Source organism: Tupaia chinensis, unplaced genomic scaffold (genome assembly GCF_000334495.1).
Source record: "Tupaia chinensis unplaced genomic scaffold, TupChi_1.0 Scaffold000549_1, whole genome shotgun sequence".
NCBI classification, from domain to species: Eukaryota; Metazoa; Chordata; class Mammalia; order Scandentia; family Tupaiidae; genus Tupaia; species Tupaia belangeri.
In genome coordinates this window covers 5,458,772-5,482,194 of record NW_006160061.1, presented here as the reverse complement: position 1 = coordinate 5,482,194, position 23,423 = coordinate 5,458,772, and the positions used below count along the sequence as shown (strand labels likewise).

Below are 23,423 nucleotides of genomic sequence, written 5' to 3'. Positions count from 1 at the left end.
TTTTTTAAGCCACGGTCGACTACATGGGAGTCTAGCAACATAGCCATTATGCTAACTGCTGGCCCCAAGCAGGTGCTTCGAGTGCATACTCTGGTTTATGCCTACCAGGTCCTGATGACAGCGTCAGGCAAGCGTGGGTCTGACCTTAGCCTGGCAAAGGCAGCTGGACAAATGTGGGAGGGAAATGGACTCCTAAGAAAAAGATCAGTCCCTGGGTTATCCTAGACTCCTATAGTGCAGGAAAGGGCTTCGCTGTTGGAAGGTGACAGTCTTGCCTCTGTAGGTTTGTTTTGCTGATTGGAAATCTGAAGCTGGGGTTCTTCTGGCACGGGCTGATGTCTCACGTTGGTGGCCTTGGGTCCTTCAGGCTACGAGTCTTGCAGTCAGTCTTTTATAACAAGCCCTGAACGTCCTCTGGTTTTGTAAAAATTCTTTTGGCATCTGTACTCTGTCCCTTCCACTGATAGGGGCCACTCCCTGGCCAGACCCTACCCCCGACCGAGTAGGCTTTGCAGAATCTCCAACCTGCTCCCATAGCACCAGGGAATGCTCCTCCTGCCATGCCCTGGCTGAGGCCACCGTGTCCCCCTCAGGCTGTCTCTGCAGTGTTGGTGGCGGTGCTAATGACATTTAGTCTGAAAGTGGTACACTCCACATCGTTTCTTTTGTTTACATCTGTTTTCCTTTGCCCTAGATGTGTCCCCATGAATGTGTCAGTGTGAGCTTGTGGAAGAGAACTCTGGGTTTTAGTTTCTGTCTCTCCGAAATCACATTCTTCCCTTAGGCTGGCAGTTTGACGTCTCTGGAGCTCAGATTCTCTGTCAATAAAAGGAGGGTGATAGATAGTACCTGCCTTGTATATTTCTTGGAGTTAAGATGCTCACGTACGAAAGCATCTTAGCAAAAACACCGTGTGAATAGACCATTATTCCTTGTGACCCGCCAGCTACATGATTTCTCTGTCTGTAAGCAGAGGTACTCACTCGCAATTCCAAGACAGATGAGAATCTATCTTACTTGAAAACACCTCCCTCTGGACATGCATTCATCTCTATCATTAGGAGTTTCTCTTTTATGTGTAATTGAAATCCATCTTTGCGCAGTTTAAAATGATTTCTCCTCTTTCCTTTCTTCCACGAGCAGCTGCTCACCCTCGTTGTTTGTCCAGCCGGCAGACATGAATCATGTTGTGTTCCTTTTTCTCCCCCCAGCATCTGTAAACTGCTCTCTATCTGGAGCCCATGCAGTAAATACCAAACCACCAGGAATGACACAGCAGGGGAGGGACCGTGCATGGCCCTGCTAGCTGCAGAGGAATAAAGACAGATTGACAGCAGAATCACACTTTTTGGACTTCTCATGCTTTTCTGAGATTTTTGCTTTTTTGGATATTGTTCTTTATTTCCTTGCTATAGGAATTTGTAGGGAAGGAACAGTGTCTGGATAACCATCCCTGCCACCTGAACCATTTGCCTGAATTTGGAGCTAGTAATTAGCATTTTCCCGACATGCCCATTCATTGCGGCTCAGGACAGCTCTCCCCTTATGCTTCTGACTGGGCTCCCTCTGGCATGGGGACTGTGGTTCAATCTCCCAGGGTCTGAGCCTCCTCATTGTGACAGCACTCTGGAGCCTGGTTTTCCTGGATAGATGTCCCCCAGGGCGGGCATCTGCAACTCCACCACTTGAGGCATTTCAGCCATTCCACAGAAACCTAATGGAGAGGAAAATGACAGCAGTAGAGGCGGGACCCCCACCTCCTGCATGAGGGAAGTTGTATCCACGTGGTTCTTACTTAATTTGATTTCTCCTTGCTTTCTGGGAGGACCTCTCCCTTTGCCCTCATGTGAGTTTGGGTTTTCTGCCTCGTGCCTTTGCTGTCTCGCGCAGCTCACTGCTTTTTTTCTCTGGTAGGTCAGCAAAACCGGTGCCGAGGGAGCAGTTCTTGATGAAGCTAAAAATATCAATAAATCTTTGTCTGCTCTTGGAAATGTGATCTCTGCCTTAGCAGAAGGAACAGTAAGTAAGCCTGTCCCTGTCTATTAAATATTATGAGAAGTCACCGTTTGGGTCTACGTATTCCCTTTGCCACATACCCTAGAGATTTGTTTGTTCTGTTTGGAAGAGCACAGAGGGAATCCTGGCTGTGGATGCCTGGAAGACCCAGTCTGTTAAAAAGTGGGAATGGTGGGGACCAGCAGTTAGCTTAATGGCTGTGTCGCTGGACTCCCACATAGTTGACTGCGGTTCAAGTCCTGGACCCGGTGGCTTAAACTCACGCCAGGCGTGTGTGCGTGTGTGTCCAAGATCCCGAGAGGAGAATGGAGAGAATGGAGGAGAAGGGATTGTGGCATGGCCATCCCCTCTGGGGGGTGGGTGGGTGATTTCTCGCTTTCTGTCTCCCTGTCTCTCTCTGTCTTTCTGGCGAGTGCACACGCCCTATAGCAAAAAGCTCTCAAAAAAAAAAATTTGTGAATGGTGATGCTCATTTCCTGTGTGCAGTGGGCATTCCAGACCTAGGCAAGATCCAAGGACCCAAACACGGATTCTTACGTCACTCATGTTTCTAAGTGTGGTGTCCCCATTCCTGACTTGCTTGCCTCCCTGTTTTTCCCTTCAAATGGGCTGTCCAAACCAATCCTTTCTCTCAATAGAAAACACACGTGCCCTACCGGGACAGCAAGATGACGCGGATTCTCCAGGACTCTCTGGGTGGAAACTGTAGAACCACCATCGTTATCTGCTGCTCTCCCTCTGTCTTCAACGAGGCTGAGACCAAGTCCACGCTGATGTTTGGTCAGAGGTGCGTGTGGCCTCTTGGTCCCCATGCTCTGTGCTGGGTCTTAGGAGTGAGTGGCAGGGAAGCTAGTGGCGAGAGTAATAAGGTGAGGGGGCAAGATTGTCACTTATAGGTGATGTCTGAACTCCAAGCATCACTTATTCAGGCCAAAGGAATAATTATGTTTTAAAATAGTGGGCAGGAGTGTGCCAATCAAAGGCATGATGTTAAAATCACGATGCCCAAAGTGATGGTTGGTGATTCAGTGAAGTATTTCTTTTCTTCTTCATGGAATTGAAGTCTAACCTTTAGGTTCATGTGATTCCAAGTGTGTAAATAAATCGGCTGAAGATTAATAGCTATCTTTAATTCCAGTATTTGGAATCCATTGCGAAGTTGCTGCTAAAACAACTAGAAATTTAGGTGCCTGTAGACTAGTGGAATAAATATGAAGCTGGGGGGCTTGGACAGAGTCAGGAACCCCAGGGGTAGGAGGTCCAGAACACGTGGGGTAGGAGGAAAGGGAGATGGTAGTCATCACCTTACCTTCAGAGACGTTCCATGGTGGCCCAGCTTGTGTGGTGTAGTAGCTGGACGCCGAGTGCCGTCTGACTCAAGTCCCCAGCCTGCCTGGCTGAAGACACTCTGGGCTCCTGTCTGCATGCACAGGTTCCCGGTGGGCTGGAGGGCTGGAGGGCTGGAGGAAGGGGACTGTGATGTGACCAAGGCCTGTGGAGGTGTTTCTCTTCCCTCGTCTTTCTCTCACACATGCACACGTGTGATCATGAATAAAAAGATCTCTGGATGGTGTTCACATCAGGGATACCTCGGTAATCCTAGAGCAGCATTCCTGTGCGTAGCTTTTCTTTCCTACAGTTTCCTTTGTCACCTGCCCTTCCCACTTCCCTGGGCCTGACCTCCTTCAATCATATTGCTCAGTCCTGGTGTCTAGGCTGCTCTCTCAGCTATGGAGACCTCGGTGTTAGTTCCTTGAGTGCTCGGGCTGCTGCTGCGGATTCAGATGATGTGAGCATGGTAGTGCTTACTGGGCCAAGTCTGGAGCTAAGGTTGGGAGACAAGGATTCTGCCACCCTCATGCCATTCAGTTCTAAATAACTGTGTTATCCTTAGACAAGTTGCCAGCTCTCTGTGGGCTTTAGGGGCCTCATTTTTTTAAAAGAGATTTTTACTAAAGGGCACGTGCAATCACCAGAGAGACAGAGAGAGATAAAGAGACAGAAAGCAAGAAATCACCTCACAGTGGGAATGGCCATGCCACAATTCCTTCTCTATTCTCCTCTTGGGGGTTTGGTCACACATGCACACTTGCCTGGTGTGAGTTTCATGCCTCCGGGTCCAGGACTTGAAACAAAGTTGACCATGTGGGAGTTCAACGACATAACCATTACACCATCTGCTGGTCCCATAGCTGCCTCATCTATAGGGGAGCTCTCACAGGGGTGCTCTCTGTGTCTTCCTCTTGAGAGTGTGTGTTGATATACCCAGAGAAAGGACAGATGAGGGCAGGTGATCTGCATGGGGAATTGCTGTGGTTTGTTTAAGTTGCATTAAGCCCAGTCATTTCCTGAGCCCTCAACAAGACGTAGAATCACAGTCATGACACCTGTTGGGATGTCTAAGTAAATAATAATTACACTGAAATGTTGTAGGACGAATATATCTTTTGAACTGGATTTGGGTCCTTTACTTCCTCTCAGAGGACTTCCCTGACTAGCCAAATGCATAATTCAACAGGATTGCAGCAATAAGGTAACACCTACTTTCCTCAGGGTCCCAAGGTACCCATATACCAATGTCTGCTTCTGGAAAACAGGATGCATCTTGCTCCCCTCCCCCACGCCCCAACAGCTCCCTATCTCTGTGTGTGTCTTTTTTTTTTTTTTTTTTAATTTACTGTAGAGTTTGTGTACTCTGTGGATGAAAGAGAGAGCAATAAGTAAAGTGAGAAAGCACTTCCCCCTCCGCACCCCAGGGAGGGATCACATGACAACCCCTTCTCTTCCTCTCTCAGGATTGTGGGCATGCACACACACACACCTGCCATGTTTTTCAAGCTGCTGATTCTGGGCTCTAAACGTTTAGCCAGTCATGTGGGACCCAGATGCCTTAACACCATACCAACTAGTTGGCCCCTCTCCCATTGTCTTAAACTTAAGTTTAACAACATCCTCTAAAGATGTTTGAGTATACTTGTTCCAAATGCATTTATAAAGGAAACATCTCCTTAAAAAAATTCTCACCTGCAAAAATCGTCTGGATCTTTGCAAGCCAGAGTCACCCTGGGGCACTGGGTTATCTGTCAGAAGGGCGCTGTTGTTAGTATCATTTGCAGTTGTCGATACAAAGAATTTCAGGTTTCAGTTCGGATGATGAGTTTTTTCCTGATCTCAGGGAAGCCATCACCAGCATTGTCATTTACATCTTTTTAAATGCCTAATATGTGACAGGCAAGTCAAAATCCTCCCAATAATTCTACCAGGAAGACATTAGCTCAACCTTGTATAGAGGGAGAAATGGAAACTTAGACTTAAATCGCTTAGGTCCACAGCCCTTGTGCAAAATAAAAACGGAAGCAGCTCATATAATCCTCCCAACGATTCTTGGGAGTGGGCATTATTACATTTTTTCTACAGGCGAGAAGACTGAGGTTCAGAGAGAAAAAGTAAATGAGAGAATGCGGCAGAACTTGGTCTAGAAACTAGGTTTACTGACACAGAGGGCTGTGCTGTCACTGCCACGTGCTCACCAAGATTCCCGATCAGGGCCAGCAGGCGGCAGGGAGGTTAGGGCACTGGATCCTACGTGGCCGATTTGAGACTACACAGCCAGAAAATGACTGGATGTGTAGGATACACAGGACGCACACTATATTATTTGTCCCATAGTTGCTCACATGCAGGCTACTTGATCAGGGATTTTATTTTATTTATTTTTTAGCAATTTACCAGAGACAGAGAGAGAGAAAAAAAAAATGAAAATCACCCCTTGGGGAAAAGGCCATGCCACAATACCTTGTCTCCACTTTCCTCCTGCCTGGGATTTGGGACATGCATGCACAAGTGCCTGGCATGATCCTCAAGCCATCAGGCCTGGGACTTGAACCACAGAGTTGGCCACATAGGATCCAGTGCCTTAACCTCCCTGCCACCTGCTGGCCCTGATTGGGAATCTTGGTGAGCATGTGGCAGTGACAGCACAGCCCTCTGTGTCAGTAAACCTAGTTTCTAGACCAAGTTCTGCCGCATTCTCTCATTTACTTTTTCTCTCTGAGCCTCAGTCTTCTCGCCTGTAGAAAAAAATATAACAATGCCCACTCCCAAGAATCGTTGGGAGGATTATATGAGCTGCTTCTGTTTTTATTTTGCACGAGGGCTGGCATGTAAGAGTATCAGTGATGGCAAGTGTCCCCTTTGCTCTGTCTTAAACAGCCTGACAGTGTTAAGGCTGGGGCCATAGTAATGAATGGGACTAGATGAATGCCCTTACGGTAAGAGACTGCACTGCAATGTAAGAGATGAGATGAAATAATACAGGTTTAAAATGATGTTTCTGGAACTAAAGAATAAATACCTAAGTCCAGTCATTTGGGATACTAGGCGATAAAAAAAATCCTGTCAATTATGTTTTAAAATGAAATAGGTTGTTTTACGTTCTTTTATCAGCATCTTCTAAATTCTGAGGTCCTGACAGCAGGGACTGAGTTTGTCCTTGGCATCGATTTCCCACTGAGCACCAGCACAGCCAGTGCAGAGTAGGCGGTCCATAAGTAAATGCTTATCAAATGAGTCAACAGGTCAACCTAACTCTTACGGTGTCAGATTCCTTGGAACATCATGGCAGTCGCTGAACTGTGACCTCATTATGTCCAGAAGTTTGGTTGGTTTTCTTTTTTTTCTAGTCCATCATTAGAAATGTGTGCGTTTTATTCCTTTCCCCTTATTCCCAAGTTAGTTAATGGATTCTTCAAGGAGACTGAACTTCTCCATGGGGCCAGTATCTGCTGTATTGTTAAATGTACTCATTGAACCCAATTACACAGCAGACACAAGTCTGAACGTCGGATTAGACATGGTATCTGATAGCTAATGAGATTAAGCACTTTGAACTCAGGAAAGACTGCTGGGCACATCCCAAATTCAGTGTAACGAGTGTTCATTATATTCTCATTGCAGGGGTGGCTAAACCTTGAGGCAGTGTATAAGGTTCCTCAGTTATTCCTATGTGGGTCTTCTGAGGACCTGAAGACAGTACATGTTTGTTGCTAGGCTTTACCGTATCGATGCTCTGAATAAAACAACAGTGTGCGCTTTGAAGCAGCAGAAACACGGTAGAGTCTGCCGGTGCCTGAGGGCACCCTGTCGAGCTCCTGCCGCACCTTCAGGATTCTCCATGAGGTGTGAGAATTTAAAGGGAAAAAAATCATCCCATCTGTTTCTTGGTTTCACTGATAAATCCTGGCCCTGCTATTTGGTCAGGCTTGTCCCCTTTAGTACCCTGAAGGGGACTAGTGGCGTCAGAGCCACCTTCGTGTCATCTCAGTCTTGTTGAGGAAGCAGTGCTTGAATTCCTAGGCAGTAAAAAAATCAGAAAGGCAAACTAAAATTGAATACTTTTATTGATTTTTTTTCCACTAACTTCTAGCATTTTATATTTTAGTCTTTAATTGCTCTTCTAAAGTACTTTTGTTGCACTATTTGAAAAAGATATTTATGCATTTTAAAGTCTGACCTCAAATCACCCAATTATCTTGGAAGCCTATTTAATGTACCTTGATTTGGGGTGGTAATGAGCGAAAAGAGAGCCCCGAGGGGCAGGCCAGTCTGTTTAGGAAGGCCTGAATCAGCACATCTTCAGCACCAAGAGCTCTGATTGATCCAACATGAATAATTCAAAGGCTTTATTTGTATGTCGAATGTGGAGGAGAATTGATAACTTAGAGAAAGTAATATTCTTGCTTCTTTTCCTGATGTGCACCTAAAACAAATCAGGCCGTCGTTATTATTACTTCTTCAAATTTTGTTTTAGATTTATTGCCATAAGACACATGTGCTCCCTGGAGAGAAACAGAGAAAGTGAGAATTGCCCTCCAGGGGAGATGGCCACACTGTAATCCTTTCTCTTCCAATCTCCCCTTAAGATTTTGGGCATGCACGCACATGCACCTGGCATCTCTTTCAAGCTGACTGGAAATGTGGAGTTGGCCGTGTGCGAACCAGTGCCTTAACTACCACGCCACCTGCAGGCCCCAGGTCATCATTTAAATTGTGCCTTCTGCCAGTCTCATGGCATCGGAGTAGGCAGAGCCCGAACAGTGTGCGTGCAAAGTCCCTGTCATGGGAGCATGAGAACAAGTTACCTTCAGGGGTAGAGGAGCATGATGGCCAAGGCAGACACTTGCCTACACTCTTAACATAAAATGAAAAAGACTTAAATCAGCCATGTTGAAGGGCCTGCTGATGGAACGTGAGTAGGGCTAATCTTTGCTCTTAGAGGGAGAGATACTGAGGACGACATAGTTTTACTAGATGCCAGATCCTCACCCAAGTCATTTCTGAATGTTTCTCAGGAGACTAAAGCTTCTTAAAAGTCATGGCATTTTAATTTCTCCTTCCCTCCCTCCATCACTAGCAAGAAATGGCCTTTCTGGGAATTGGGAAAGTGCTGTGGAAGAGCAGTGTTTCCAGAAGAAGCTTTAGGTGTTTTTAGGGGAACTGGGATTCAGGGCAGATTAGAAGGTGTGGTTAGTTTTGTATGTCAACCTGACTATGCTAAGGTACCCAGTTATTTAATTGAACATCACTCTAGGTGTTGCTGTGAAGATGTTTCATAGATTTATTTAATATCTACAATCTGTTGACCTTAAATAAAACAGATTATACTTGATTGTGAGAATAGATCTTATCCAATCAGTTGAAGGCCTTAAAAGTAAAGAAGAAAGAATTTTGCCTTAAGACTATAACATCTGGGCCAGCCGGTGGCACAGTGGATAAGATAGCTGGATCCCATATTGCCAATGGTGCAGTTCATGTCCTAGATCTGGGGGGCTTGAAAGGTCCCTGGGTGTGTATGCATGTGTGCCCAGAATCTTGACAAGAGGGAGAAGGGAGGACAAGGGATGGCGGCATGCCCATCCCCTATGGGGGATGCTTTCATATTTTCTTCCCCTCTGTTTCTCTTTGGTGAGTACACATGCCCTCTAGCAAAAGTTAGAAAAACAAACACAAAAACATTAACTTCTGCCAGGTCTTCCCTATGACTTTGAGGTTTTGTCAGGCCTCACAATCATGTGAACCAATTACCTTAAATAAAATGAATAAAAGTAAGATATATTTTATATATAGAAGAAGGTCTTGTATATATGTATTAGGATCATATCTATCTGTCCTGTCCATCTATCTATCTAGTCTATCCAATGTCCTGTTAGTTCTGGTTCTCTGGAGAGCCCTGATGGCAGAGAGATACAGGACTACCCTCTTATAGCGCCTCACAGTGGGAGGATTTTATTCTTTCTATTTCTCTCTCACACACACCATTCAGAGTAATGCCTTACAGATTCATTCTTTGAGTTGAAGGTGTGGGGTTGTCTAGCGCTTCTTATACAAATGCCAGTACTATTTTGAACATCCGCAGAGTGAAGGAAGGTGATTAAATAAGAGACATGAAGGTACCAAGAACAAACATCTTGACTCTTCCAAGTAGGCCAAAGTAATTGGAAGAAGCTCGAACAACAGTCAGTGCACACATCTGAATCAACCATGGCCAGAAAGTGTGAATGTAGGAAACCATTGAGAAACAGGTGGGGGTGGGCTTTATCAGGAGGTAGGTGATCTTAGTCATTGGTTTTAGGCCTCCTTTCCCCCAATTCAGCAAAGCTTTGCTCAAGTTCCTAATCATGAGGATGCTTTCGGAGTGTCATCCCATGTGGGTGCTTCACCTCCGTGGTGGATGTGGACCCAACAGCCATCTGAGAAGCTGGGGGATGTGCTTCTGAACAGGTAAACTGCAAACTCAGTGACAGAAGTACTGAGTGATGCTGGGAAGGCAATAATGAAACGCTCAGGAAAAGGGTGGCAGTTGTCCTGCTGTGGTTCATGGAATGCGTCTAAGAGAACCTGTGTGATTTAACTGTCTCAGTATCGGTTTCCAGGTGGAAGATGTACTGTGGCACTGTGGCCTCTGCTCTTCCGTCTGCTGTGCTTGGTCTACCTCCTTTAAGGGGGGTTAACATTCATTAGCTTTGAGGGCTTTTAAAAACTTGGTCCTAGTTCCCTCCTGGTGGGAGAAGAGAATTTTTTATCTGGGGCAAGCCTAGCTCATACATTATTTAAGTGCTGCTCAACTCTCTGAGGTAAGCCAAAACAGAGAAAAGCTGCAAAGCAGATACCCTGATAACAGCAGCCTCACAATTTGGTTGCTTTTTGCTAAACGCGTCTTGCTGTAAGTGTATAAACTTACGATTGAGTTAAAGTTATTCCTCTAAGTTGCCTCTGGTCTGCTATGATTTTAACTTATCGAATAGGCATTATATCTGTATAAACCTTGGGATTCCAGTGTAAAACTTGGTGGCGTTTTAGAAGCAAAGACCTAAGACGCTTGTGTGCTCCTTTGCGAATGATTAGGTCACTCTGGATTCATCAGATGCTCTCACAGTTACTTTGACCCTTAGCAATGATGAGTGAGCAGTAAGTGGCTAGAATAAGGCCCTTGTGGGTCACTGGCTTGTCTTTCTGTATTAAGGAGATAATGTCCTAGAACGATTGGGCTGGGTGGTATTACTATTGCCATATATGTTCAGCTAGATGAAATGGTAAAACTTGCCACACTTCTGCAACCTTTGTAATTTTATGTCTTCTTGTAAGCTGCCTGCAATGCTTTTCTAAAGAAGGCTGAGAAGTAAATGTATGTGTGTGAGCCTGTGCACCAGCCCCCGGTCAGGTCCACATGCAGCCTTGTTCTGAGGTCCGTGTTAGTTCAGTGTATGAAAGCCTGGTTCTAAGAGTGGTGAGTGTGATTATAGCTAGCAAGTGTGTGGAAAATACCAAAATAAAGAACCTAGAGTAGGAAAGCTTGTAGACATGCTCTAAAGTGAGCAAGGCAAAAACGAACACAACAGCAGACTCCTGGGTAACCTACCCTGATGGCAGCCCGCTAAGTAGTCACGGAGGAGGGAAGTGAACTTCAGGTGACAAACTTAGAAGCTAGTCATCACTGGACTCCTCTAAATTTGCTGAAGTCATAGTAAAGAGGAAGAGTCGGGAGGTATTCCCTATCCTTATATTCTACGCCTCTTAGGGAAATGAGGGCCTGAGATTCTCTTTATTCCCTTTTGCAAGATCGTCATCTACATCCTAGGTAGAATATTTCACTATTAAAAACAAAAACAGGCCCAGCCACTGGCATGGTCTGTAGAGTACTGGACTGTAGTGCTAGAGACCACATAGCTGACTGCGGGTTTGGATCCCGGGCTGGCTTGACCACCTGCCAGGTGCATACACACATGTGCACCCAGAGGAGCCGGAGGGCGGGGTGTAGGGGATTGCAGTGTGATGAGACCTTGTCAGGGATGCTGTTTCTCCCCCTCCCTTTTTCTTTCTCTCTTGAGTATGCATGGTCTCTGTCATAAACATATAGACACACACACACCACACAAAACCAAATCCAAGAACCTCCTGACACAGAAAGTCAGCATCTCTCTTAAGAAGTATTCTATGATGTGGAAATTCTTGTACCTGACTTGATTTCTTTCTTTTTTATAATTTATTTGTCTTTTTTTTTTTTAAGAGGTTTTTGCCTTAGAGTGCACACACTCACCTGAGAGAGAGAGAGAGAGACAGTGAGAGGGAAAGTGAGAAATCACCCTCCGGAGACTGGCATGCTGCAATGCCTTCTCCCCCTGGGATCCTGAGCATGCATGCACCTGTGCCCAGCGTGATTTTCACACCACCGAGTCCAAGACTCAACCATGGTCTGCCATGTGGTAGTCTAGCGACACTACCACTAAGCCACTGGCTGGCTGCCTGATTTGATTTCTTTCTATATCATTTTATTTTTGCTATATTGAGTTACTATGCAACATATTTGTGGTAAAATGCATAAATTAACATGTGTAGTTCACAGTTTTGCACATGTAACCGTAGCCCAGCATCTTAGAAGCCTGTCTTGTACCCTCTTAGCTGGTATCCAGATCTTGAGGGTAACGGTCATCCTGACTTCAGTCAGCATAGGTTAGGATTACCTGTCTTTGAACTTTATGTAAACGAAATTACACAGTACTCTTTTGTAGCTGGTTTTTCCAATGCAGCATTGAATCTGTGAGATTGACCTATGTTGTTAGGTGTAGTAGCAGTTAAATAGTATTCTGTTGTATGAATATGGCACATATATGTATCTATTATACCGTTGATAGATATTTGGGTTGGTTTCATTTGGAGGCTGTTATAAATGAACTTACTATGACATTGGCTGTCATGATTTTGGGTGAACATACTGGGGTGTCAGGAAAGTCATGACACATTTTTGCATAGAAAAACATACCATGACTTTCTCTGTGACTTAATATATCTTAATTTCTGTTGGGTAGGCCTGGAATTCCTAGATCATAGATCATAGGGTGATCAATCCTAGGTCATTCAGCTTTAGTAGAATTCATCAAAGTGACAGTAATAATTCACAATCTCTCCAGTAGTGATTGAATATTATAGTTGTTGCCCGTCCTTATCAATGGTTGGCATTTTCAGTTTTAAAATGTTTAGCTATTCTATTGCATGTGTAAAGATATCTCATTGTAATGCTTTTCCCCTTTGTTCATGATGGAATATGTATGCATGCGTGTGAGAGAAAGAGAAGGAGAGAGAGGAGCACCCTCTACAGCCCTCCAGCTTGCTAGGTCTGGACATCCATACGTGTGCCTGCCACATTTTGGGCTGACTGGGCCAGGAATTGAAGCCATAGTCACCATGTGAGATCTGGCTTTTCCCGAGCAGCACATCATTGCTGAGCTACAGAACCTGCCTTCATTGTAGTTTTAATTTGCATTTTCCCAATCACTTTTCTGGAGGTTTTTTTTTTTTTTTTTAGAGAGAGATTTTTGGTATAGGGTGTGTGCTTTTGCTGGAGAGACAGAGAAAGAGAGTTAGGAAATGAGAAAGCACCCGACAGGGGATATAGCCACACTGCAATCCCTTCTCTTCTATTCTCCTCTAAGGATTTTGGGCACGCAAGCACACACTTCTAGTGTGAGTTTCAAGCCACCACGTCTGAGACTCAAACTCTGGTCAGCCATGTGTGAGTTCAGCAATGTAACCATTACACCATCTGCTGGCTCCTCTGGAGGTATTTTATTGGCACTTTGTCCAGTTTTTCTCTCATTAATTTATAAAAGTTATCCTGGGGGACCAGCAGATGGCATGATAGTTACATCGCTGGACTCCAAGATGGCCGACCACAGTTCTAGTCCCAGACCCAGAGGCTTAAAACTCACACCAAGTGCATGTGTATGCGTGCCCAAAATCCTGAGAGGAGAGGAGAAGGGACTGTGACATGGCCATCCCCCCAGGAGGGTGATTTTTTATTTTCCTAATCTCTGTCTCTCCGGGGAATTCATGAGTCCTATAGCAAAAATCTCTCTCTAAAAAAAAGAAGTTGTGGGAACCAGCAGTTAGCATAATGGCCATGTCACTGGACTCCCACGTAGTTGATAGTGGTTCGTGTCCCGGACCTGGTGGCTTAAAACTCCGGCCGGGCACGTGGTGGTGGGGACCCGAGATAGGAGAATGGAGGAGAAGGGGTTGCAGCATGACCATTCCCCCTGGGGGGGTGATTTCTCGCTTTCTGTCTCTATGTCTCTCTCTGTCTGTCTGGCGAATGCACGTGCCCTATAGCGAAAGCCTCTCCACAAAAAAACAAAAATAAAAACAAAACAAAACAAGAAGTTGTTTGGAGTATGTCCTGTGTGTGTGTATGTGTGTGTGTGTGTGTGTTTGTATATATTTCATATATCTTTTCCCACTTTGTGATTTGTTCTTTAACTTTCTTAATGGTGGCTCCCTTTTTTTAGAGAGGTTTTTGCCTTAGGGCATGTGCACTCACCAGAGAAAGCGAGAGGCAGAGACAGTGAGAGGGAAAATGAGGAATCACTCTTTGAGGGATGGCCACCCTGCATTCTCTTCTCTTCTCTTCTCCCCCCAGGATCTAGGGCATGCACACACGTGGGCCTGGTGTGATTTTCTAACCACCAAGTCTGGGACTTGAACTGTGGTTGGCGATGTAGGAATCTAGTAATGTAACCTCTGTGCCATCTGCTGGCCCCAGTGATGGCTTTCAATTAAGAGAGATTTTTAATTTTAATGAAGTCAAACTCAATTTTTCTTTTGTGTCATATTTATGAAGTCTGCCAACCCCCAAGATCTTGAAGATATTTACCTATATATTCTTCTAAAAAACTTTATTGTCTTACCTTCACATTTATGTTTATGATCCATCCAGAACAGATTTTTTAAAGTTTTTTTTAGGGTGCATGCCCTTGCCAGAGAGAGACATTGAGAGAGAAAGTGAGAAATCGCCCACCAGGGCTGATGGTCATGCCACAAATGCTTCTCCATTCTGCCCTTGGGAGTTTGGGTGCGTTCACATGTACCTGGTGTTTCAAGCTACTTGGCCAGGATTCAAACCACGGTCCTCCATGTTAGAATCCAGCATCTAAATCACCACACCACCTGCTGACCCCTAGATTTTTTTAAAAGGGGTAATTGCCGGAAATAGGGGAATAAAGTTCTCTTTCCTCCATGCCATATGTTGAAAGGACCTCCTTCCCACTGTTCTGTCAGGGCTGTTTGTCATAAATCAGGTAACTGTGTATATGAGTGTCTGATTCTGGACAATTGACGCTTTCCATTCCAAATTTTTTACTATTTAATCAGTTTTAATTACTGTGGCCTTATATTCATAGTATTGCTATTCAGTCCTCTAAATTTGACCTTCAAAGTTGTCATTGCTATTCTTGGTATTTTTCATTTCATTTCATTTCATTTCTTTTTTTAAAAAAAAATTTGCCAGAAAGTACATGTACTCACCAGAGAGAGATGAGAGAGAGAGAGAGAGAGAGAGAGAGAGAGAGCGCGAGCACACACTCCCCAGATATGGTCATGCCGTAATCCCTTCTCCAATTCTCCATCCTGTCATGATTTTGGGCTTATATGCACACATACCTGGTGTGATTTTCAAGCCATCCATGGGGACTTGAACTGTGTGGTGGCCTGTGTGGGATCTGACTCTAATAATCATTTGGCCATGGAGCTGGCCCAGTCCTTCTCATTTCTGTTATACATTTTCAAGTCAGTTTGTCAATTTCTATACATAAAGAACAAGCATCCTAAAATTTGGGGGAGCGGGAATATGTTAAATGTATAGAACAGTTTGGGGAGAATTAATGTCTTCCTTGATCAGTGTTAGCTGGTTTCTTCGTAGTCTGCTTTTAGTGTATGTGAAGGCATGCCTCTCTGCCCCTCTGCCCCTTGAGTTCCAAACAAGAGTTGGGTTGCATACCTTCTGTCTACCCCCCTGGATCTTTTCTGACCATCCTGCTCTGTTGTGTGCCCTGAGAGGGTGACTAGTGTGGACTACTGCAATGGGCTCCCTCCCCTCTGGCTTCCAGTTGGATTTACCCAATGGGGAAGGAATACTGGCAAGTGATCAGGAGGAGAGAAGCAGGTAAGGTCAGGATGTTTATTACCTGGCTCTCTCTCTCTGCAGTGTCATTTGGGTTGGCTGTGTCCTTAGACCAAAGGCTGTTCCAGTTTCATCAGGCAACCTTTCTCTCCAGTTTCTTCTCCCTCTGGTAGAAGTGGCTCTCCCATCATTAATATGGGGTACCACATTATTCTTTGTTAGTTCTCAACACCTTTCCTGTACCTTGTTAGACTCTCCAAGTTAATGCAGTGTCTGTTTCCTGCCAGGACCCTGATTACTACAGAAGTAGAAGAAAAGGAATTTTCTGGGCAACTTTTAAAAGGGCTTTGAAATGGGAACCATTTACATCAGTGAAAACCTTGCTAGATCAGCTCACAAAATGTGCCTCTGACTAAACTGCCTGAGGATAGCATAGAGGCTCTCTCTTTCTCTTTCCGGTATCATTCAAAATCATCAAGAGACTCTTTATGATTTAAGAAGTAAGATTAGTAGCCTCGAAGTGTACCCTTGAAGTCCACAAGCATTTTAGCCATGAGTTATTTTTCACGTTCCGACTTATTAGGTTGATAATGGATGCTGCCGTGTTTGTGCTTGCATCTGAGAAACAGCCACAGCACCTCCTGAGGATATTAGAAGGCGAGGTGAGAGTGTCAAACTGGAACAGACTTGAAAGTAATAATAAAATTGCTGCTATTTGAGGAATTAGAGTTGAAGCATTTTTGGGGACAACAGCCTCAAGCTATGGTGAACGAAGGAGAATTACACAATTCTTAAGTGGAGTCTTGCACTGAAGTCATTCAACTCCGCTTTTGACAGTTGGGTTATTTAGTTGTCTGCTTTAGGATTAATTTTTGGAGTAACATCTGTAGCGTTGGTGAGGACCATGGAATTTCTTGTGCTGAAATCATGTCCAGAATGTCATTTGATGACAACAGTAATGAACTTGAATTGCATACCAGATCTTGTTGGCAAATATGACAGTGTAAGAACTGTACGGAATTTAAAATGAAAGAGTTGATAGCAAATCACACAAAATATCACCTGCGTTTAAACGAACTTTACCTTCTCAGCACGTAAGTAATAAAGGGAATTCTGCCATGATCGGTGTCCTTTTCAGTTGGGTCAGGGTGCTCACACGTTCATCTCTGCACATGCCAAGGGCCATTGTGTTTTTGGGTTTAGTCTCATCTAGTGCTGATTTTCTCTTAGCAGTTGATTCTTTCAGCCCAGCTACCACCCATGTGGCATCATAACCTCTCAGGCCATATGTCCCAGGAGATCATGTCATTTCTTATAGTAGAAGAGGCAAAATGGTGGCTGTTAGACGTGTTTGCTCTACATGCTGTTTTTTGAAATGATTTTAACTTGGGAGATACAAATAGAATTTCTGATCCTTCTTGGAAAATGAGGTGGCATGTGTTCAGTGGGGAGCCCTCGTGCCACTGGCCAGCCTCGTTCAGTCATGTGACATACATGACCTGTGGGGTGTGTGTTGCCATGTGTTCAGCACGTCAGGGATGGCTCTAGGTACCACATGTGCGTAGGAGGAATGGCTGGCTGCATTATTTGTCTGTGTATCATTGGATAAGAAACTCCAAGGCCGGAGACCAGAGGCCTTAGCTATCTGTCTTGCTACATCCCCAGTGATTCTTAAATGTTTGTTGAATTGGAAAGAAACTCTGCTTGGGAAGATGATCTGGTAGTGGTATTCGGGATGCTTACAGGAGATGCCGAACATTCGACAAAGGCTATTAACGTAAATGAAACGGAGAATATAAACGGGGGCGGCAGAGGGAGTAAACGAGTGCCTCCGAGCGGCAGTTCTAATGGAAGTCTGTGGGATGTGAAAACTGGCAGGATGTGCAGGAGAGAAAGGGAGCAATGAGTGTGGACCCCTGAGGAGGAGTAGCAGCATTCATCCAGCTAGGAGGGTGGTCGGTGGGAGTTGCTGCTCCCCCAGTCCCCACCTTCCGATGTGAAAGGAATCTGCGGCTTAGTGGTAATAGCTCTACTCAGAGTTTTTCCCTGTGTTTTTAAATCCCAGAGCAAAGACCATTAAGAATACGGTTTCTGTGAACCTGGAACTGACAGCAGAAGAATGGAAGAAGAAATATGAAAAAGAGAAAGAAAAAAACAAGACCTTAAAGAATGTCATTCAGCACCTGGAGATGGAGCTGAACAGGTGGCGGAGTGGTAAGGAGGCGGCCGAGGTGCTTTCTCTTTCCTGTGACTCGTGGCCCCTGGAAGACACTTGGGGAAGGGGATGATGGGGGAGCTCGGGCCTCGCGTCAGCCTGCTGCTCTTACTCCCCGGCACGGGTCCCTGCCTCCACCCTCCACTCGGCTGGCACACGTCGTTAGTGTAGGCGAGTGGGTTTTTCCCAGATTGCCCTAATCAATTCCAGCGAGATGCCCTCTGTCTATTACCGTAATGCCCTCTCTCGTAGGTCTGTTTGAGGGTTAGAGAGCAGAGCCTGAGACTTTGTGGGTCAGACTGCTTTTTACTACATGAACGATGTCACTCTCTTTTATGCAAGTTTATCTAACTGATTTGGGGTCAAAAGTCATCTCTGGCAAATACTTGTCATTTTTGGCCAAACACAACTTCATGCTCTGCTTCCTCAGAGCCAGAAATAGAGTGCTACTGAGGAAGCCCGCTGCTAAAATGGAGTCTGAAAGGCTTGTTCCGTGACTAGTTTTCCTTTTTCCCAAATATTCTCTTTAGTTAGTTCTCCTGGGAGAAAATATCTCGGAGAGCTGACATGCAGTGGGTGGGTGGGTTGTGGGTGGGGCGTTAAGAGGAGTTTCCAGATCTGAGTGCAGACAGATTATTTTTGTGATTTGTCACATTGTGACGGAGGTTAGAAGGTGGTGGAAGTCTCTCTTTCTCTTTTTTTTTTTTTAAGAGAGATTTTTGCAACAGGGAGTGTGTGCTTCCCAGAGAGACAGAGACAGAAAGCTAGAAATCACCCCCTGCCCCAGGGGGATGGCTACATCACAATCCTTTCTCCTGCATTTTCCTCTAAGATTTTGGGCACTCATGTACACGCACCAGGTGCGAGTTCAAGTCCTGGGTCGGTGGGCAGCTATGTGGGAGTCCAGCAACGTAACCATTATGCCAACCATTGATCCTGAACGTCTTTTTATTTGTTCTCTTTTACCAAAATAAAGCAGTGTGTGTGTGTGTGTGTGTGTGTGTGTGTGTGTGGTGGGGAGGGCAGATAGTTGTTGTCCTTCAGCTCCTTTCAGCTGTGTTCAGGATTTATTTCAGACACTGAAGCAGGCCATAGCTCTGGGTAAGTGGGAGCTTGGGGCTCGGGCTTTCGTGTGGGATCAGGAGGTGACGCCGCCCGTGACTGCGGACTAAGCAGCGATTGCCTTGTGATTATACGCTTGCCACTGTTTTTCGCTAGTAAGGGAGGAGTGTCAATGAGCTACTGTTTAAGTGAAAAACAGTTACGTGGCAAATGAGAATCCAAGGCAGGTTCAAGAAATGACCTAGTAGCCTAAATAACATGATTCTCCTTGGAAGGTTTTCTTGCTACACACGTGTTTTGAAAGCTGCTAGAATAATTGAATAATTCAGCACCTGGGACTGGTGGACGATTCCTTGCAGTTTGGCAGGAATAGGAGAGTGGGGAGGGGTGGCTGGCAAGAGAGGAAAGTGGCTGTTTGAGGTTTTGTTCTATTTCTGGAATCTCGTGGGTCAGTTCTCTGCTCGGTGACTGAGACCTTTAATAAAGCCTTTTGGTAAAGAATTGGGGGGACTGGCCTTCTAACTACTGTGGGATGGGCAGTTAGCCTTGTCATTTTGTGTTCTCTCCCATCTGTCACCAAGCTCCAGCCCTCCAATTGCTGTCCTCAGCACAGGCTGTCCTGTGGGATCTGCCCGCCCCTTGGTGCCTGACTCACTCTCATGCTTATCTCTTCTGGGCACTCTGCCCCTCTCGGCCTCTTTACCCGGCGCCATTTTCTCTGTGTTGCCCATCTGTACTGCAGATCTTCCCAAATTTCACTCTTTTCTGTGCCCCCTTGGATGATGTTCTACATAAGCCCCAAGTTACATAATCTGTCACATGGGAGACCTTTTAAATGTGTGTTAGGTAAACATATGCTTAATGCAGGCGCTGGAGGTGGGCAGCCAGGTGTGCTCTCTGCTCTTGCGGAGATTCTGGTCTGAGGTAGGAGGTGGATCCCAGGCACCAGCAGTGAACTTGTGATGATGGTCTCTCTGTTGCACCACAACGGGAACTACGAGGGGCCCTGCCCTGAGGGGAGCTGGCAAAGGCTTCCTTGAATAAGCACCATGGAGAATAAGACCTGAGGGGAGCAGCAGCAGCAGCCAACCCATTGACATAGGAGCTGGCAGGTGGAGTTGGGGCGGGGGCGGAAGGAGCTACATTGACCACGGTCTGAGCGGTGGCCGTGTGGAGGGCTGCAGCGGGGAGCACAGGCCAGAGGTGGGGTGCAGGGGTCGGCAAGGTTGTCCACTGCAGAGCCGTGTAGTCCATGTTCAGGATTTTGGTCATTATCTTAGCAGCAATGAGAAACCATTGGAGGGTGTTAAATGGAAGGTCAGATGATAACACTTGCAGTTTTGAAGATTGTTTAGTTGTGTTGGGTGGAGAATGGACAGGGAGATAGAGCGGGGCAAGAACTAGGGTGATCTTCCATGGCTGAGGTCATGGTATCTGAAGGGAGAGATATGCGTTGGAAAGGAAGAGGAATGATGGCCTGAGAAGTGTTTAGGGGGAGACATGAGGAGGGCTTGGCCACGGGGAGAGGGAGGTGTCCAGGATGGCCCCAGGTTTCCTGGCTTGCCGAGTTGGGTAGAGGTCAGACCCATTCCCTGAGACTAGAAATGCTGGAAAAGAACCAGATTGGGGGTGGAGGAAACAAGTAAGGAAGTTTGGGGTGTCTATGGAACCTCTGAGGAAATCGTAATTAAGAAGTTTGGTCTGAAGATCTAGAGCTCAGAGGAGCTGCCTGAACTGGAGAGAGAACTTTGAGAGCCATTGATCTGGAGGTAGTAATTGAAGACATAGGTGGGAGAGAGGTCGCCTGTGGAGAGGAGGGAGAAGAGGGAGAGAATCTTGAGGGACCCGTACTCTGTTCCTGTGTTGTCACTAACTGACCGAGAGATGGGAGGAATTCTGTATCGCTCTCCTTTCCTCCCAGCTAGTATTTGTATTTTAAAGGTGATTTTTTTTCTGGAGGCTGACACAGTTAAGCGTAGAGAACTAACTTTAGTGACATAAACTTCAGGCAGGAAGGGGGTGCTGAGGGGCAGGGCGGAGATGTGTGGTGGGCCTTTGACCAACTGCCTGTGTGGAGCATCACAGGAGTTAACTGTGCATCACGCACTACGCCAGACGTACAGCAGACCAAGCCAGGCGTTCTGTTAGGTTCTGTATTACAGCCTTTGTAGAAGACTTCTCTAAAGGGATCAGGCTGTGGTGGAGCTGGGGTCTGAACCAAGAGAGCCTGACTCTAGTTGATCCTCTTCCCGTGGTTGGAGCAGCCTGCTTGTAGAGCTAACTCTGCTGGTTTGTACTGGCCAGTTAGATGAGTGTGAAAAGTACCGAGAGGGGACTGAAAGCCCTTTGGTGGTGTTTCTTTGCACCAGTCCTGACTCGTCGAGTAGAGTCCTGAGGGCCTGGCTGCGATGTGTATTCTAAGGAGCTGGGGTTTGAGAGCTGGAGCAGAGAAGAGGCAGAGCCCACCACTGAAACTGGAGTGGCAGGATATTGCCTGCTTCCTTTCTAAATCAGGCACACATTTGTCCTCAGTGTGTAGGAAGCAGCTCCTTGGCTCAGCTCCTGGGTATTGATATTTCCACATTGTGGTCTGAGTAATTAAAGGAACCTTGTCGCTCGTGTGTGCTCTCCCTGGGACAGAGACTGTTTCCTTGCATGGTGTGCTTTTAATTTAAAAGTTTGTCTGCTAACACTCCAGCTGTGGGGAAGTGCAGAGGGTGGAATGTGCTGAGTAGTGTGTGTGCACACGTGTGTGTGCTTGCTTGTGCTTCTCCTCCTTGCTGGTGTAGAGAGCGAGGTAGCAGAGCTAAGGACTAAGAAATCAACGGCGAAGGAGATGCAGGCAGATAACGTAAGTGAGGCGAGGTACGACTGGATCGATGGGCAGAGATGGAACTGCCACAGGAAGGGGAGTGCCCTGCCCAAAGTCATCGAAAGTCATGAAATACTATCCTGTCACATGCCTAAAGCAGGTCTCTCTCTCTCTAGCCCCCACACTTCCACCTGTACCAATTTTGAACCCCTATTAGCTAGATAGGTGCTATAGATGGAATTGTTTGTGTGCCCCTAAAGTTCTTTACCTCCCCAAGGTGATGCTTTGGGAGGTGACTAGGCCCTGACAATGGAGTGCTCATGAATGGGATTAGTGCCCTTTTAAGAGTTTCAAGAGAGCTTGCTTCTCTCTGCCCTGCGCTGTGTGAGTGTAAGGGAGAAGACGCCATCTACAAACCCAGAATGGCACCCTCACTGGGACGGGACCAGTCTGGCACTCTGATCTCAGACTGCAGTCTCCAGAACTGTGAGCAGTAAGTTTTGTAGTTCAGAAGCCACCAAGTCTGTGGTGCTTTGTTGCAGCAGCCCTGATGGACTAAGACAGTGGGCTGCTTTGAATGCAGGCCTGGCAGTTTTCTCCTCTGGGCACAGTGAAGCTTTGCTTCTCAGAGTAAGGCCTATGACCTAATCCATTTCTGACATCACCATTAGGACTGGGTAGCTCTGAGCAGGTGCCCGGTTGCACAAGGAGAGGCTCTACCTTGTTTTTATAAGAAAGAGAGCGAGGTGTCAGATGGTGGTGCAGCAGCTACGCGACGCTCTGTGCGCTGACCCATGTGGGAAGGGGCAAGATGCACAGCCCAAGACCTCCCGAACATGCTGGCTGCTTGCGTGCCCGTGATTCATGGCTGGCTGAAGCGGGAGGTGGGTTGTGATAGGAAGACCTGTTGGAGGTGCTGTCTGTCTGTCTCGGTCATTCATGGAAGAAAGAGAGCAAGGGAAAAAGAGAGGTGGGAAAGACGAGAGAGGGAGGCAGGGAAGGGGGGAAGGAAGAGAGGAATGAGGAGAGCCACTCTAACTGGCCCAGTGTGCCAGTTAGAGTCCTTGGATTGTCATGACAGGAACTGACCCTGCCTGGCTGGAACAAAAAGAGAGTGCATTTGGAAAACATGTGTAACTTCGAGAATCTAAAGAACAGCTGAAGGACCAGGCTCAGGCAGGTGGAGGCCGGGCTGCTCCAGGGAGGCAGGCAACAGGAAGAGATTGGCAAGCTTCCTAAGGGGCCATACCTGGAAGGAATCCTCTCCAGATGTTTTCCTCACCCTTGCTTTTGTACGTTGGAGTTCAGAGTCCCAGGACAGAAGTGGGAATGCTGTGTCTTTGCTGGTGGAAGCAAGGGCAGTTTGGTTAATTGGTGAGGACTGCACAGTTGTGGGAGTGAATCCTTCAAAGGAAGTTGAGGGGCCATTGTGAGAATGGCCACTGAGTGGCCAAGGACAATGCATGTGCACCATGACCTGCTAGTGGCATCTGCGGGCTGTAGTTGCCTGCCAGTCTTTCTTCGAATCTAGAGACCTGTTGGCCTTTTAGCTTCCTGGAAATCTCCTTGGCCTCATGGTTAAGAACAGATAGATGGAGTTGGGCTTTTGCCAGGGAATGGTTTTGTTTGTTTGTTTGTTTTGTTTTTGCCATAGAGCATGTGCACTCGCTAGAGAGAGATGCAGAGAGGGAAAATGAGAAATCACCCCAGGGTCGATGACCACATCACAAACCCTTCTTCTCCATTCTCCTCCTAGGATCTTGGGCATGCACAGAGACATGCCTGGCATGATTTTTAAGCCTCCAGATCTAGGATTTGAATTGCAGTTGGCCACGTGGTAGTCCAGTACCTCCACCACCACACCACTT

The 23,423-nt window shown here is 46.3% G+C and overlaps 1 protein-coding gene across 1 annotated transcript in view; it reads left to right on the top strand.

Moving 5' to 3' along the window:
• The window catches only part of KIF5C (kinesin family member 5C), a 192,712-nt gene that overhangs the window by 98,241 nt on the left and 71,048 nt on the right, over positions 1–23,423 (top strand). The window contains exons 9-11 of the mRNA XM_006157647.3: positions 1,915–2,019; positions 2,655–2,803; positions 17,532–17,680. Coding sequence (XP_006157709.1) covers positions 1,915–2,019; positions 2,655–2,803; positions 17,532–17,680 — 403 coding nt within the window. The remainder of the gene's footprint in view (positions 1–1,914; positions 2,020–2,654; positions 2,804–17,531; positions 17,681–23,423) is intronic.